This window comes from Rhagoletis zephyria, unplaced genomic scaffold (genome assembly GCF_001687245.7).
Source record: "Rhagoletis zephyria isolate East Lansing unplaced genomic scaffold, Rhagoletis_zephyria_1.1 Rzeph_scaffold_01516, whole genome shotgun sequence".
NCBI classification, from domain to species: Eukaryota; Metazoa; Arthropoda; class Insecta; order Diptera; family Tephritidae; genus Rhagoletis; species Rhagoletis zephyria.
In genome coordinates this window covers 103,200-118,176 of record NW_016158600.1, presented here as the reverse complement: position 1 = coordinate 118,176, position 14,977 = coordinate 103,200, and the positions used below count along the sequence as shown (strand labels likewise).

Sequence of the window (14,977 nt, the reverse complement as noted above, 5' to 3'; positions counted from 1 at the left end):
TTTTGACTATTTTCTATACAAGACATTATTAGTCGGTTGATTATTTTCTTGGAAAAACAAAAAAAAAAAAAACGTTTAAGAATACGATTTCCACTCAACTTCTTATTGNGATTATTAGTCGGTTGATTATTTTCTTGGAAAAACAAAAAAAAAAAAAAAAAACGTTTAAGAATACGATTTCCACTCAACTTCTTATGGATTTTAATTGCCGTCATAATATACATACATTTTCGTACATTAAAGTAGTTTGACATTTGTGCCACTTTTACAGATTTAAATGTAGGTACATATTTTCTCATTAAATAAAATTTTATTTAATTTATAACTTAAATACATAAACATGTAGATGAAACATATTACTTTAGAAACTTACCTCTCTTTATTTAACATTTAAGTCTTTCAACAAGCAAAAATTATTGATACCAATTTCCAAATTGTTGCAATAAAACACTTTTCGATATAATATTCACCTGTTATAAATATGCTTTACTAACATCTACATATGTATGTAATTACACTACCACTTGATAAGAAAATAATTTTTTCCACACACTTTTTTTCGTGATTTCACTTAATTATATGTACAATGATGTATTTATGCTATTCCTTCGTAACACTCATTATTTTCGAAATACTTTGATAGTAAAGTTTTTTATTCTACTAATTAATTTAATTTAATTTTTTTTTTTATATTACTGATAATTTCTTCACTTTGTGATCAATAAATCACTTCATAAGCGTGTTGACATACTACATACATAATTTGTACATTTTTGTTTATATAGATGTATGTATGTACCTGCGTCGCAATTTTCTTGCAGAAATTTTTTACACGCACTTCCTCAATTGCATGGATGCATGTTTGTTCGTCTGGATGTATGCACATATATGCAGATGAATTTTCGCTAGACGCAATTCAATTACTTTAACGATTCGTTATTGTTTTGCTCGATACACTTGTCTCACTTGAAACACTTCATTTTTCTTTCATACGCTTGATTTAAATACAAATTTATCAGTATTCCATAGTTGTTTACACTTTATAATCAATTACAAATTAATATCCATTATCACTTTTAATCTCAGTTAAATACACAATATGCAATTGTAAATTTCTTTATACAATTATTGACACTGAACAACTTCCGTCATCAACACCGCACACGAAAACTGCAACACACGAAATGACGCGTAGAGAAGTTGCATTATTTAGCGGAAGTGAGTGGAGCCGGCATCAATGTAACTGTTATACACTTCGGACATGTATGTATTCGGACATGTATGAGCGCGATAAATATAGTATTCAGTGTGCGGACTGTCAATTTTTTATTAGTGGTAGATAAGCCTTAAGTATTGTGGTAGATTCCAAAACAAAGTGGTAGATTTACATATATGTATGTACATATTTATGTATGCATTAGGGAGAGTCAATTTGTATGGGAAATTCTTTCGATTATGCGCGTATAGCACAGAAGAGTTCTATGAAATTCTATGAAAGAAACCACGGGTCTAAAATAGATTTGTTGTTTTCCACATGTCGAAAATAGGAAAATAACATAAAATCAATTAAATTGAAATACAACAAAATAAATCGACATAAATTCAAGTAAATTGAAATAAATTCAAATGAAATAAACTGAAATAAAATAAGTAAAATTCAAGAAAATTGAAATAAATTCAAATAAATTTATGTGTATGAAATAAAATAAATTGAAAATAAATTCAAACATATTGAAATACGTATGTAAATTCAAATGAAATAAAATAAATAAATTGTAATAAAATACGATAAATTCAAGTAATTTCAAATAATTTCGAATGAAATAAATTAAAATAAAATTAAAAAATTAAAATTAATTAAAAAAACGATAATTTTTTTTTTTTGGGGGAGAGGCGGGCGAAAAACCCCTTCGAATCTATAACATTCGTCGCTGTTACGTATGTGGTGTGGCCACTAAAAAACTCCCTCTCCCTGGACTCTTCGCTACCCTTACCCTGGCAGCGCTTTCGCATTGCTTCGGGGTAGAGGTCCAGAGATCTTTTCAGACTCTTCTACTCTTCTGCGTTCAGGATTGCCACTTGTGGCTCACTATGCGTTTCTAGCCTCCCTTTTTTCACTCTCAAGATATTTTCTGTGTACGTTGCGGTGTCATTCCAGTTTTCATCGCAGCTCGTCATTTTTTTTTACCATGTTCTCTGCGGTGGTTTTGCCTATTTGTCGCTCAAGCGCATCCGTTTCTCTTTGCCATCTTCGGCATTTGGAGTATGTTTGTTCTGCGTCGTCTAGCTCGGCATCATAGAAACAGCTCGGGCTCTCTGCCTTGCCCATCTGATGGAGATATTTCAGGAAGTATCCGTGGTAATTCCTACTTCATTTTGCCTTTTTTACCCGCTAGATCTATGGGTAGGATTCCGCTTATTACTTAAATCGCTGGTTCAGATACGGTACGGTAAGATGATGCCACTCTAAGAGCAGCTGTGCGCTGTACCGAAGATAGTATTCTCCTTCTTTTTTCTATTGCCAGTGCGTCTGCCCAGATTGCGCTGTCATCGAGAAGGATTGACGTGGGTATGTCCATTAGTAGTTTTCTCTTGCTCTGTTTTGGTCCTCCAATATTTGCCATCAGTTTGCTGATCGATGCTGCCACTAGTTGTGCTTTCTTAGCTGCGTGCTGTATTTGTGCCCAATATGTCAGCTTGGGGTCCAATATTAGACCTAGGTACTTCACAGATTTCTTGGAGAGAGTTACTGTGTCACCATTTCAACTTCAACAGGGATGTGTCTTCGTATTAGCAGGAGTATTTCTGTCTTTTCGGTGGCTAGCGTTAGACCATGGTTATCTAGCCACTCTTTGGTGCGTAGCATGACTTGGTTGAGTTTTCTTTGTGCTTCCTGGCCTTGATTACCGGCGCGACATCATCTGCGAAAGCTACTAGATGACTATCGTCTGGCATGTCTATTTCTAGGATTCCGTCGTAATTTGTGTTTAAAAGGTCGGGGCCCAATAGTGAGCCCCGTGCGCTGCCCCCGAAGTTATCGCCTTTGTCATGACTCCATCGTTTGTTTCATAGAGGAGCATGCGGTCACTCAAGTAACTGCGTATTACCTTCATCAACTGGCTGTGTACGTGATAGAGGGACTCTACGGTCTCGATTATTTCAGTCCATCTAACGCTGTTAAAGGCGTTTCGCCCGTTTAGTGTTGCCAGCAGGACTATTTCCCGAGAGTCCCAAGTTTCTGCACCCCTATTTTGTACCCTAGACCCCAGAGGTTCAGAGGTTTTCGCTTTGCTTTGCCGAATTGCCTTTTTCAAGTCTGTTTTAGCTGTCTTGTACTCTTCCATTGTGTCTGTTGTAACTCCTCTGAGTCTTTCTCTAGTAAGCTTCCTCCTTTTCTGGAGACACGAGTAGTCGAAGAGCAGCTATTTCCTACGTCCACCAGTATACCGCTTTTTTCTTGAATGGTTTAGCTTTTGGCATGGATGCGTTGCAGGCTTTGACAATATTTGTCATAGTTTTGTTTACAAGGGTTTTGGCATCGATGTCTTGATCTGATAGATTAGTTTTGCAGATGTTGTATAATAACTTTTCTGAGTTTATCTTGGAAGTCATCCACTTCCTAGTACTTTTATTTCCTAAGGAGCCTGGCCGATTTCCTTGCTCTATGTCGAAACGTATGTATTGGTGGTCGCTGGCGGTAAATTCTTCCAGTACGTTCCAGTTCTTCACTTCTCTTATTAATCCTTCGGAGACGAGAGTAATGTCCGCGATGGTATCTACACAGCCTATTCTTCTAAATGTTGGAGTATTTCCCCTGTTTGCTACAACCAGTCTAAGCCGGGCTGCTGTATCTAGGATTCGTCTTCCTCTACCGCTTTCGGATTAAAGTCGCCTGCCATTATAATGTTTCCGCCGATCTCTATGGCTTCTTTTTCTATGAGGTCTAACTTTCTTTGAAAAATGTCAGTGGGGTAGTTTGGTGTTAGCTAGCAACTCATGAGTGTGTATTGGTTATTTTTTATCCACACAAAGTATTCTCCCGCTCCCTTTATTAAAACTGTGTGGTTGCTTATGTTTGGTAACCACAGAGCCGCTGTGCGGGTGCTGTCCTCCAGCCAAGGTCCATGGTTTCGTTGTTTGTATTGTATTCGTGTCATTTGGCTTTTCTTTTTTTTTCTTTATGTCATGCACTTGTTTGTTCCAGGTATATGATCAACTGTGTTTTCTCCGGTTTTAGACAAAGACAGCACCTCGGTTTATTTCGGCATTCTTTTATGCTATGGTTTGCTTCACCACAGCGAATACATAGGCCTTTAGCTCTTCTATCTTTGCCATTACAGTTGTACTGCATGTGGCCTAATCCGAAGCATTTGACGAATGTGCGCATTTGTTCTCGGCTATTTGGCTTCGTGAGGGTAACGCTCATAGTTCCGGTGTCTGGGGCAATTTTCTTTAGTGCTACTTTTATTTCTTATCGGGTTGTAAAGGCATCTAAGTCTGGCCACTCTATCGTTGACTTTTCTTTGAGTCCTTCCACCTCTGCTGAGTCGCTGACCTCAGTTTTCAGTTTCTTGCAAAACTGGTCTCCGACTTAAGGACCTTTTTCTTGTTCAAGTACGATAGCGCCCGTCTTTGTTTTCCGGATTTTCCGCACGCCTACTTCATCGTCCGGGTTCATTTTGCTACGTAAGGTTTTTAGTACGTCAGCGTAGCTATGTCCTTCTGCTGGTTTAATCATTATCGCGTCTGGACAAAACCTACGACTCCTAAAATATAGCCAGCTTTGAGTTTTTTGAAATTACCGTTACGTTGGTGGAGTCCGTTGTTTTTGCCCGATTTAAAAATATTCAAGATGGTACATACATATAAATTCAAGGCCGTTTTTGCGAAAAGTCGCCTAAATTCGACAATTTTGATGCGATTACAATAAATGAGTTCTATTTTTTTTGAAAATAGATTTAATTTTAGATGGTACTACATATTTTGAAATTGTAGAAATTATCGATGGTCAAAATTTATAAAATTAAGAGAAATATGGTTCTTGTTTTATTTTACCCTATAAAAAATCTTAAGAATCCAAGTCCGACAATAGATTATTATATACCGTTTTGAAGGCCTATATATCCTCTTATCAGATCATATTCGATCATTGAAATTGAATCAAAAATAGTTATTCAAAAACTCATAAATCCACAAAATCGTATTTTCTCACTTAAATCGACAAGTCGCGACCTCTAAATGACCTTTAAAAAATCTATAAAAATAGGCAATAATATTTCTCATAAAATAGAATAAAATTAGGGGATAGGGTCTTGAAATTAAAAAAAAAAAAAGCATTTTCGATGGGCGCCCTAGTACAGAGCCTCAGCAAGGTCCTCAAGTCGCTAGCCGGCAGTACTTGGGGCAACTACAAAGACACGTTGCTGGCAACATACAAGGCAATTGGTCGGCCGGTTCTAAATAACGGAGCACCAGTGTGGTCGCCGGGGACTAGTGGGACGCTACAGACGACACAGAACACAGCACTTCGGACAGCTACTGGATGTCTTCTGATGTCGCCAGAACACCACCTGAATGACGAGGCGATAATGCTCCCCCTAAAGGAGCACAACACAATGCTCTGCAAGCAATTCTTAGAAGGCAGTCACAGACATGGGCACCCGGACAGACACTTGCTTGCAGAGGAGCGCTCGCCAAGGCACATCAGAAGGCATCTATATGAACTGACGGACGAAGTCCAGAGGTCCATAAAGCAACCTCTGGTCAGTCTCGAGTTATGAAGACTCCAGACCTGTGAATGCCGTTCTAGGCACACAACCACCTGACATCGACGAGACGGAACTTCGTCTGCCTCGGGAGACTAGAAGCACAATAGCCCAACTTCGCTCTGGCTACTGTAGCAGGTTAAACTCATATCTGACCAGATTAGATGCAGATGTGCCGAATGAATGTCCGGCATGCGGAGACACCCCACGACTCGAAACATCTCTTCGTATGTCCGGACAACCCCACACAACTAACGCCTCTGTCCCCGCCGACAGACCCTATAGAAGCTGCAAGCTTTTTGGGTCTTCCGTTAGTTGAGCTTGACGACAATGACTGAGATACTAACCAATCCGGGCGGGGTTGTTGTTGCCGCTACAACAACAACAACCTATCGGAAATTCGTTTCAAAATATTCGTTTTTCAATTTTTCCTAATAAACAATCGTGGTACAAAGCTCAATAAAAATATTAAAAATAAAATCATCTCCCTTTTCTGCATTGTGAAATTCAATCTATATTTTTATCACGTCTCTGAAACTACGAATTATTTTTTAGTTGAGTCTTCTAGTAATTGTGAACGTTTTTAGTTGTTGTTGTTGTAGCAGCATACAAATTCCCCAAAGACTTTTTGGGGAGTGTTGCTGGAGTGACAGTCCTTGGCCAGATATAAATCTGGGTCGTTCCGGTTACGTAGACCCGACTGTCGTGGGAACGAACGTTTTTAGTATATAAATATACTGTGTACCTGTTTGGCCAAACATAACATCTTATATAGTGTGTATATGGGAAGTAGTTGTTGCAAGCCGGAATTTCCTTTAAATTAACCCAAAATTATTTAAGCATTTTACATGTTGCAGTTTATTAAAATATTTCAATACACAATCATATTTAACAGATACGGTTACACGCTCCAAAAATCTCAAGCTTTTACAAAGAATTCAAATAGTTGTAAACAATATAGAAGTTTAGGTTACTCATATATGTTAAAAGGTTTCAAGGAATGGCGAAAGCGAAAGTTGGCTTACATATACATAATTGTATAGAGTTCGTTAAAACTGTAATCTGTTGAATTGCATTTAACTATTGACATTTATATACTTTTGTTTTTCAAAACGACGTGTATTTAATAAAGTAATATTTTAGAATCTAGGCACCTAATCTAACTCTCAGAGAGGGTACACAACTAATATAATTAGTCGAATGCTTACGTACATAAATAAACATTACCCACATATAAACATTAATAAATGATTTTTTTTTTTAATTTACATATGTCCATTTACAACGCCTTCCACAGACGTCTTATTGTGTGTTTCAAGTAACAATGACTTTACCAGGTCGGTGGTGAACTTTTCAACCAAATGCAATGCATCGCATTGGTTCATTTCTATCAATGATGAAGTTAAAAACTGCCCAAATGCTCTGAATTTGCAAAAGTTTGGATTGGGATTAAAGTTGAGATCTTCTTCTTTGTCAGGAGTTGTTGGTTGCATTTCATTATAGTTGATATTTCGATTTTGTTGGTTAGAATTGTTAGGCAAATCCGAAGCTAGCTGTCTCTCTGGTGCCGCGGCAGCAACTGGCGGGCATCTACAAATTTAGATAAAATATAGATAAATTTTATGTTTTGTTCCTAGATGAATATGTACTAGGTAGCTTACGGTGGATATTGATTTGATTCATCACAGCCATCAGAATCACTGCAATATGCAAAGCGCACAGGTCTTATGTTTTGAATTATTTAAAGCCGTACAAATAAATACAACATTTAAATGCTCACCTTGAATTTGAGAACGGCGCTGATTTCGGTCTTACAACTACTTCTTTCGTAAACGACCGACGGGCTTTTATGTGACCGCCTAAATATGTCAAATAGTTATACATTGGCCATTGGGATGTGATACTTGGGTCGTTGTATTGATCTTGCAACATTTCCACTCTTCGTTTCTCCAGATTATAACGATTTCGTAGCTGCACCATACGATTTTTTACAATAGCAACTGTTGAAATTAATAAATACTATTGTTTAAAAGGCTACGTTTCATTAAAGGCTTTATATCGCAGTAACTCGCATTTTTTTTAACTAATTGCATTTGTAAATATTTTCTCTATCATAAAAATAATTTACGTATATAGATATGTATGCATATGAATCAAACGCATTCAGGGCAAGTAACTCACCATTTTGCCCCACACTCTCGGCCATGTCCATCCACATGCCGTCCAGATAATCTCTGTTTCTATATTGGGGATGTGTCCGGTCATAGAAGGCTGGTCGTTGCTGGAATTCACGTGCAAGCATTACATCAAGATCATCAAGTGCTGGTCCTTCACCGCGACGTGGGCGTCCACGCTTTCGCCTGCCCGTCATGATAAAATAATTTTATGCAGACACAAAACTAAGAAAATCAAAATGTAGCGTTTTGTATTTTAATCTGCGTTTCTTTGTCTCTCTTATGTATGTATGTATGTATTTTAACGTAATTGTTCTCTTTCGCTTATATTGCCCCAAATTTAGTTCGATTTTTATATTTATATTTTTTTTTCATACGCACTTTCTAGTGTGGAGTTTTGATAATTTTTCTACAAATTATCGCTTGTTAAAACGAAAAAACAAATTCAGTGGTGCCACTGTATTGGTATTACTTTTGTGTTTTATTTCTATTTTAAGCAATTTTCGTTTTTAAAAGACTGAAAGGAAATGTAAAATCAAGTTTTGGTAATAGTTGAAATTATATATTGATACATATATGTATTTATATATATATTAATTAAATAAATACTATTTTAGCTTTAATTGCTCCGTCCCTTAAAAATATGTGCGTCAGGGTTGCCAATGACAAAAAAAATACTTACCATCCACTTGTTTCCTTCAACCAAAAGCGAAAGAGATGAAATTAAAAGCAACAACGAAACTCCATAATTTCGAAACTTAATTCAATAAAGTCGACTATACTTTTTATTGGAAATTGATAATATAAAAATAACTACCGAAAATTAAGCGGGAGCGGGAAGTTTTTTATTGTTTTTCAAACAAAATACTTTAACAAAAATCAACCAAAATAAAAAAAAAAGTTATCAACCCTAATTTTTTTCTACAAATTTTGGTAATAATTTCGAAAGTGGCAACGCTGATGGGGGCACTTCAGACAGGGTCACCGTGTTAGTAATGTGGTGCTGCATTTATTTGTACACCACCTGTCTGAAAAATAGCAAATAAACGAATTATGAATAATTTAGTTTAATAATAATAACATTAAATCATGTTAATATAAAAAATGTGTGAAAACATCAAGGCGCACACCACAAGTCGGAGGAGAAGCTCGGCCAAACACTAACATATGTGTAAGCGCCAATCTATTATTATTATTAATATAAAAAATGTATAAAAAATTTCTATGGTAATCTAAACATCGTATATTTAATTAATTTTATAAGAAATTGTTGCGTTGTCTGTGTTGATTTTGTAGTACCTAATTTATGAAATTTATGTAGTAATCATACATATTTTTTTAAAGATTTTAACGCAGAGTTTTTTGCTTGTTTTTGGACATACGTACATATAAAATATAAATAAATAAAATAAGTAATTTTAGCAAAAAAAACCAACTCCAATTCTCATATAAAAAAAAAAAATATATATATATATATTTCATGATCCAGTGATCGGATCTAAACCAGATTGGTATGGGACCACCTCTGAGACACTACCTTTCCGATGCAAAAAGAATTATCGCAATCGGTTGACGGTAACATACATAAAAAAAAATATTCCGACGAACTGATAACCTCCTCCTTTTTTGGAAGTCGGTTAAAAAAGATTGGAGCTCGGTATATTTGGTCAAATTAAAAAAAATAATAATAATAAATAATAGGGAATGATCTTTTTTCTTACTTCTACATTAAATATAAATCTTGCGGTTATTTTGATTATTAAAATCCTCTTGTTTTAAGATTTCATATTTTTTGTTTGGTTGCAAATTTATGAGTAAAAAAATATACCTGCAGATTGGTTGGAATAATCAGTAGAGATAGAGAAACATCGATGTTGCTACTATCGAAGTTTTAAAGCAAAAATGCAAAAACATCGATGCAGTGATAGTGCCACGATGTTTTCTCCACCTCTAATATTAGTTGCGTTCGATAACAGCCAACACCAGCCAACCATGAACGAAAGACACATTTCCACATTATTTTTGGTTCATGCCAGCCAACAATCGAAATCAAGAGAGTAAGCGAAAATTCTCTCCCCAAGAGAAGAGAAAGCAAAACTCGAGAAATGCAATTTTGTTTGTTTACAAAAATTGCAACCATATGTTTTGTGATAATATATTTTCGTGTTGGATAATTTTTGCCATGGATAACTAGATATGAAACTCTCTCCCCTTTTCTGAGAGCGCGCCCAGGAACTCGTTTTCGTACTTGGCAGCACTGCCAATCCCTGGGCAGATAAACAGCTGACACGCGAAGTTGTGAGCTACCACTAGATGTGTGGAAAATGCATCACATTGAATTCAGTGGATTTCTTCTTTCCGCATTTTTTAATATTATTGGCTGCGTTTCTTTATACATTCCGGATAATCCCATTTCACAGCCGGAATAAACAGAATGCTTTTGAAATATACGTTAACATATCATCAGGAACGTTCTAAAGAATAAGTAAACAAAAAAGTTTATTCCAAACGTTCAGAATGAATAAAGAAATTCAGCCATTACAAAACAGTAGTTGTAGATAGATATGAAAAATATTGCAACTTTTGTTCGTTGTGTTTAATCAAAAGTTTCTCCATAAATTTCTCTATAAATGCTCATACATGTTTACGTCACAGCGGCTCTACTGGAGAATGTTATAAAAAATACGCACTTTGACAGCGCTCTCACGAGAAAAAGAGTTTCATATCTAGTTATCCATGATTTTTGCTGACTAAAATTTTGCCAGTACAAAATGAACGCTTCTCCTGCATCTAAATGAACGCTTGCTCTCTCAATTTTTGTGTGTTGGATAATTTTTTGTCGTTATCGAACGCCATCCAGTAAAAATTTGGAAAAAACTTTTACAAATTTTTGACTTGTCGAACGCAACTAATCCGATGTTTTATGACAGTAAAGGAAAAAATCTGTTGTCATCATTTCTTGGTGNTTCGAACGCAACTGTTATCGAACGCCATCCAGTAAAAAATTTGGAAAAAACTATTACAAATTTTTGACTTGTCGAACGCAACTAATCAGATGTTTTATGACAGTAAAGGAAAAAATCTGTTGTCATCATTTCTTGGTGATTTAAACAAATTGGCTTTTATTGATCATTTTGTTAGCAAGCAAATTTGTGAATTCCTTTTTCCATATTAACTAAAATAGAAACCAATCGCATATCAAAAATAAATGCTACATCAAGCATAATTTTAAGAAATGGCTGAAGCGCAAATTGGTCGACGAAATGCATGTATTGTAGTATTGGGCGACATTGGACGCAGTCCACGCATGCAATATCACGCTGTTAGTTTACTCGAAGAAAATTTTAATGTTGATATCGTTGGCTATGTAGAAACAAAGCCGTTGGATGTGTTAGTTAATGCACCCAAATGCAAAATACATGAATTGTCACCAGTGCCTGTAACAAATCTGACACCCAAATTAAAGCTTGTATTCAAAACATTCTGGCAGACTTTGAGCTTGCTGATAGCGCTAGTTTCAATACGTCGCCCAAATTGTTTGCTTGTACAAAACCCGCCAGGCGTACCTACATTGATAGTTTGTTACCTTTATTGTGCGCTTACTCGAACAAAATTTGTCATCGACTGGCATAATTACACGTACACCATATTAGCTTTAGGCAATGTGAATGGAGAAAAGAGTGGATTTTGTCGTTTAGCAAAATGGATTGAACGTTCGTTTGGAAGCAAAGCAAATGCAAATTTTTGCGTAACCAAAGCTATGCAGCAGGATTTGATTCTAAATTGGAATATTGGGTAAACTTTTATTTTAAACATACATATAACATAGAAAGTTTATTTACATAAAAACTACATGCTTTCCTATCCACGACGCAGATTCTTGATTCATATCCATATTTCTATTTACTTTCTTCTCTATAGTCCAGCTGTTGTCTTATACGACCGCCCCCCTACACAATTCCATCCCATTGAATTGGCACAGAAACACGAGCTATTCATGAAATTATCCAAGGTGTATCCACAGTTTCTGCCAAAATGCTATTTGGATTTAAAGGAGTCAGGTGTTATTGAAACAACAGCTCTTACTCAAAAATTAATTAATGGAAACGTTTCACACAAACCACAAAGAGCGGCTATAGTGGTATCTAGCACTAGTTGGACACCAGATGAAGACTTTAGTATACTTCTAAAAGCATTAGAGGGTATTTTAGATAATCATTTTTTACTTGCTATATCTACATACACATAACATCTTTAGATTATGAGAACACTGCTACAGCGCGCCCAAAAAACTTTCCTTCTCTATTGTGTATCATTACCGGAAAGGGACCACAGAAGCAAGAGTATGAAACACAAATTGCTAAGCTAAAATGGTCGAAAGTTTCTATAATTACGCCATGGTTGGAAGTAGAAGATTACCCATTAATTTTAGCGGCAGCCGATTTAGGCGTGTGTTTACACTGGAGCAGCAGTGGTTTAGACTTGCCTATGAAAGTGGTGGATATGTTCGGCTGCGGCCTGCCGGTATGCGCATATAATTTTAAATGGTAAGTACGCACATTTTTTGTGTTCTTAATTACTTTTGCGTGGTTTGATTAAAAAATTTGTCATGGTTTGTATGCATGAGCGTGTTTAAACATAATGAAGCTATTTCAGTCAAGTATTAAGAATTCAACGTATTAAATAAATTTTTTATAAGGCATAACGAATACCCCTTGTGGTTTACCAAGCAATAAGGACGCTAATTTACTTAAAATTTATACACCCCGGCTTATCATGTAGCGGTAGCTTTAGGAAAGGGGGAAAACATATATTTAATACTTGCGCCGGGTATTTAATGTTCGGCTCCGCCCGAACTTAGACTTTCTTACTTGTTATTTCTACTTTTGGAGTACCGCAAGGATCACATCTGAGCCTTAACTTTTTGAATATGTTCATATTGTAGTTGTAAGAGCATACAAATTGCCCAAAGAATTTTTTGGGAGTGTTTGTTGGAGTGACAGCCCTTGGTCAGATATAAATCTGGGTCGTTCCGGTTACGTAGACCCGACTGTCGTGGGAACGTTTAATATTTTTATAAATTACATCGGTGACAAACTTAAGTCTGAATGTTTTCTATGCAGATGACTAAAAAATATATATGTAGAAAGGTACCTCAGCACAAATTCTGCAAGTACATGTAATATTTTTAAGCTCTTCGATGCAACCATGTAACTATAGTAGCCGCATGAGCAGAAGCCAATTTGCCGACTTGTCCTAAAAAGTAATCAATGGTCACATTGTTTCACCTGAAATTCTTGAGCATTTCGGTTTCATTTGTAGGCCTCAGAATAAACCGCCAACTCAAAACAACAAGCCGAAAAGTAACTACCTAGCCGCTACAACAACAAAAAATATTAAATTTTTTCGGATCAACTACCTGCTTGAGATATCACACACAGCTATACGATAATGCATTTGTTATACTAGTTTTATTACATTGAATTGTTCTTGTACTGTAATTATCTTGCAATGTTTAATTTGCTATATTAGTACAAAGCCGATTGGCGTTAAGTGTTAAGCATTAAAAAAATAAATTAAATATTACCTACCTGGACGTACGCAATTCAAGTGGTTTTCTATTTTTCTTTTAGCCTCGGTGAATTGGTGACGCACGGACAAAATGGATTCATATTCGAAAATCAAAAGGAACTGGCGGATCAACTGATATTTTGGTTTGAAAATTTCCCAAGTAATCCGCGTTTACTAGAAACAAAGGAGCGTTTTCGGAAAAATTTGCATGAATTTCAATCATTGCGCTGGCATGGGAATTGGAAAAATAATGCTTTGCCTGTTTTTAACTCTTTTACTTAAAAACACCACGCCAAAACTGTATATAGTATATAATACATGTATAATATTTATGTACACCCACAAGTCTGTTGTTTTATATTTTATTAAACTTTAATTAAATTTTCTTTATTGCTTTTTGCATACAAAATGAAAGTTATAAATGTCCATTAAAAACATTTTTGAAATAAAATAATTAAAAAGCCGATGTTTTTTTATTAATCCTAAGACGCCAAATTGTGAAGGGATGGATAACCTTTACTAAAATGGAATATGCACATAAAGTAGAGAATTGCAATTCAATCAATCCATTTGAAGTAATCACTTCAATACATAAATCGTATTAGGATTCCAATAAATCTAGATATGTATAAATTCAGTCTACTACATAGTGAATTTAATTTTTATTTGAGGATTAATTGTCGTAAACTTAGAGCTTAAACAGACGGCAGCGTTGATCCGGATCAACTCGGGAATTAACTGCAGTTGATCCGGATTAAGTCGCAGTTGATCCCGATCAACGCAGCCGTCTGTTTAAGCTTTTACTCAACTCAAAGCAATGCTTATCTTTAAAACAAATTCTGTGATCGAGTAAAGTATTACAAATTTTCAGAAATAGTGACCATGACGAATATATTTCACATGTGCTCTCCACAAACCGGGCAATTATTTGAATGACATCTACACTTGTTGTAGCAGGCGTCGTGCAACGCATGTCCGCAACGGAGCTTGGTCATATTATCAATCTGCATAACCTTCACGCATATAACGCAGACATCTCCGGGCTTACTAAAACGATAAATAAAATGTGATAATCAGAAATTCACTTCAGAGTGGTTGGAAATGTGAAAACAAATTTCAAAACATGTTTATACTAACGTAATAAAGCTTTCTCTAGATCTTCCACGAGTATCACCGCGGCTTTCGTCACGATAATTAAGTGCTTGTGGTCGCGTCAGTACTAAAGCAACCATTCCTACACAAACTCCCAGCATGAATTGCCATATAGGAATCATTCTGGGGATTCGATTTCATAAAAACTTAATTCTATTCTAACAAACTTTTTTATGTAAGGTCGGTGTTATGCAGAAATTTTGTTTGGCAAACTGCGTGCAATTGTTGTTGCAGCAAACTCGGAGAGAGCGAGTTTGGCGACTCTCACAGCAAACTAATTTTGTTTGGTCAAACTGCAGCAAATTCGGTGTTGTC

General features: G+C 35.8%; 3 protein-coding genes across 4 annotated transcripts in view; 1 reads left to right on the top strand and 2 right to left on the bottom strand.

The window, feature by feature from the left end:
• Positions 1 to 6,532: 6,532 nt before the first annotated feature.
• On the bottom strand, positions 6,533 to 8,576 carry LOC108364284 (uncharacterized). Of its 2 annotated transcripts, none has more exons than XM_017617899.1 (5): positions 8,549 to 8,576; positions 7,947 to 8,456; positions 7,546 to 7,765; positions 7,427 to 7,465; positions 6,533 to 7,355 (listed from the first exon to the last, which is right to left on the bottom strand). In XM_017617899.1, exons 2-5 carry the CDS (start codon positions 8,134 to 8,136, stop codon positions 7,031 to 7,033), a joined length of 774 nt encoding a protein of 257 aa, XP_017473388.1. In that variant the 5' UTR covers positions 8,137 to 8,456; positions 8,549 to 8,576; the 3' UTR covers positions 6,533 to 7,030. The 2 variants fall into 2 exon arrangements, with proteins under 2 accessions (XP_017473388.1, XP_017473387.1); XM_017617898.1 differs by having other exon boundaries at positions 6,535 to 7,355; positions 7,427 to 7,489; positions 8,549 to 8,575.
• Positions 8,577 to 10,976: 2,400 nt separating this feature from the next.
• LOC108364280 (chitobiosyldiphosphodolichol beta-mannosyltransferase-like) lies at positions 10,977 to 14,048 on the top strand. Its single transcript, XM_017617894.1, has 4 exons — positions 10,977 to 11,734; positions 11,861 to 12,141; positions 12,198 to 12,486; positions 13,573 to 14,048. The coding sequence occupies exons 1-4, from the start codon at positions 11,175 to 11,177 to the stop codon at positions 13,790 to 13,792; spliced, it is 1,350 nt and encodes a 449-aa protein (XP_017473383.1). The 5' UTR covers positions 10,977 to 11,174; the 3' UTR covers positions 13,793 to 14,048.
• Positions 14,049 to 14,143: 95 nt separating this feature from the next.
• The window catches only part of LOC108364287 (E3 ubiquitin-protein ligase TTC3-like), a 13,138-nt gene continuing 12,304 nt past the window's right edge, over positions 14,144 to 14,977 (bottom strand). The window contains exons 2-3 of the mRNA XM_017617902.1: positions 14,648 to 14,841; positions 14,144 to 14,557 (exon numbers count right to left, since the gene is read on the bottom strand). Of these exons, the coding sequence (XP_017473391.1) occupies positions 14,407 to 14,557; positions 14,648 to 14,784 (288 nt within the window). The 5' untranslated portion in view covers positions 14,785 to 14,841 and the 3' untranslated portion in view covers positions 14,144 to 14,406. The remainder of the gene's footprint in view (positions 14,558 to 14,647; positions 14,842 to 14,977) is intronic.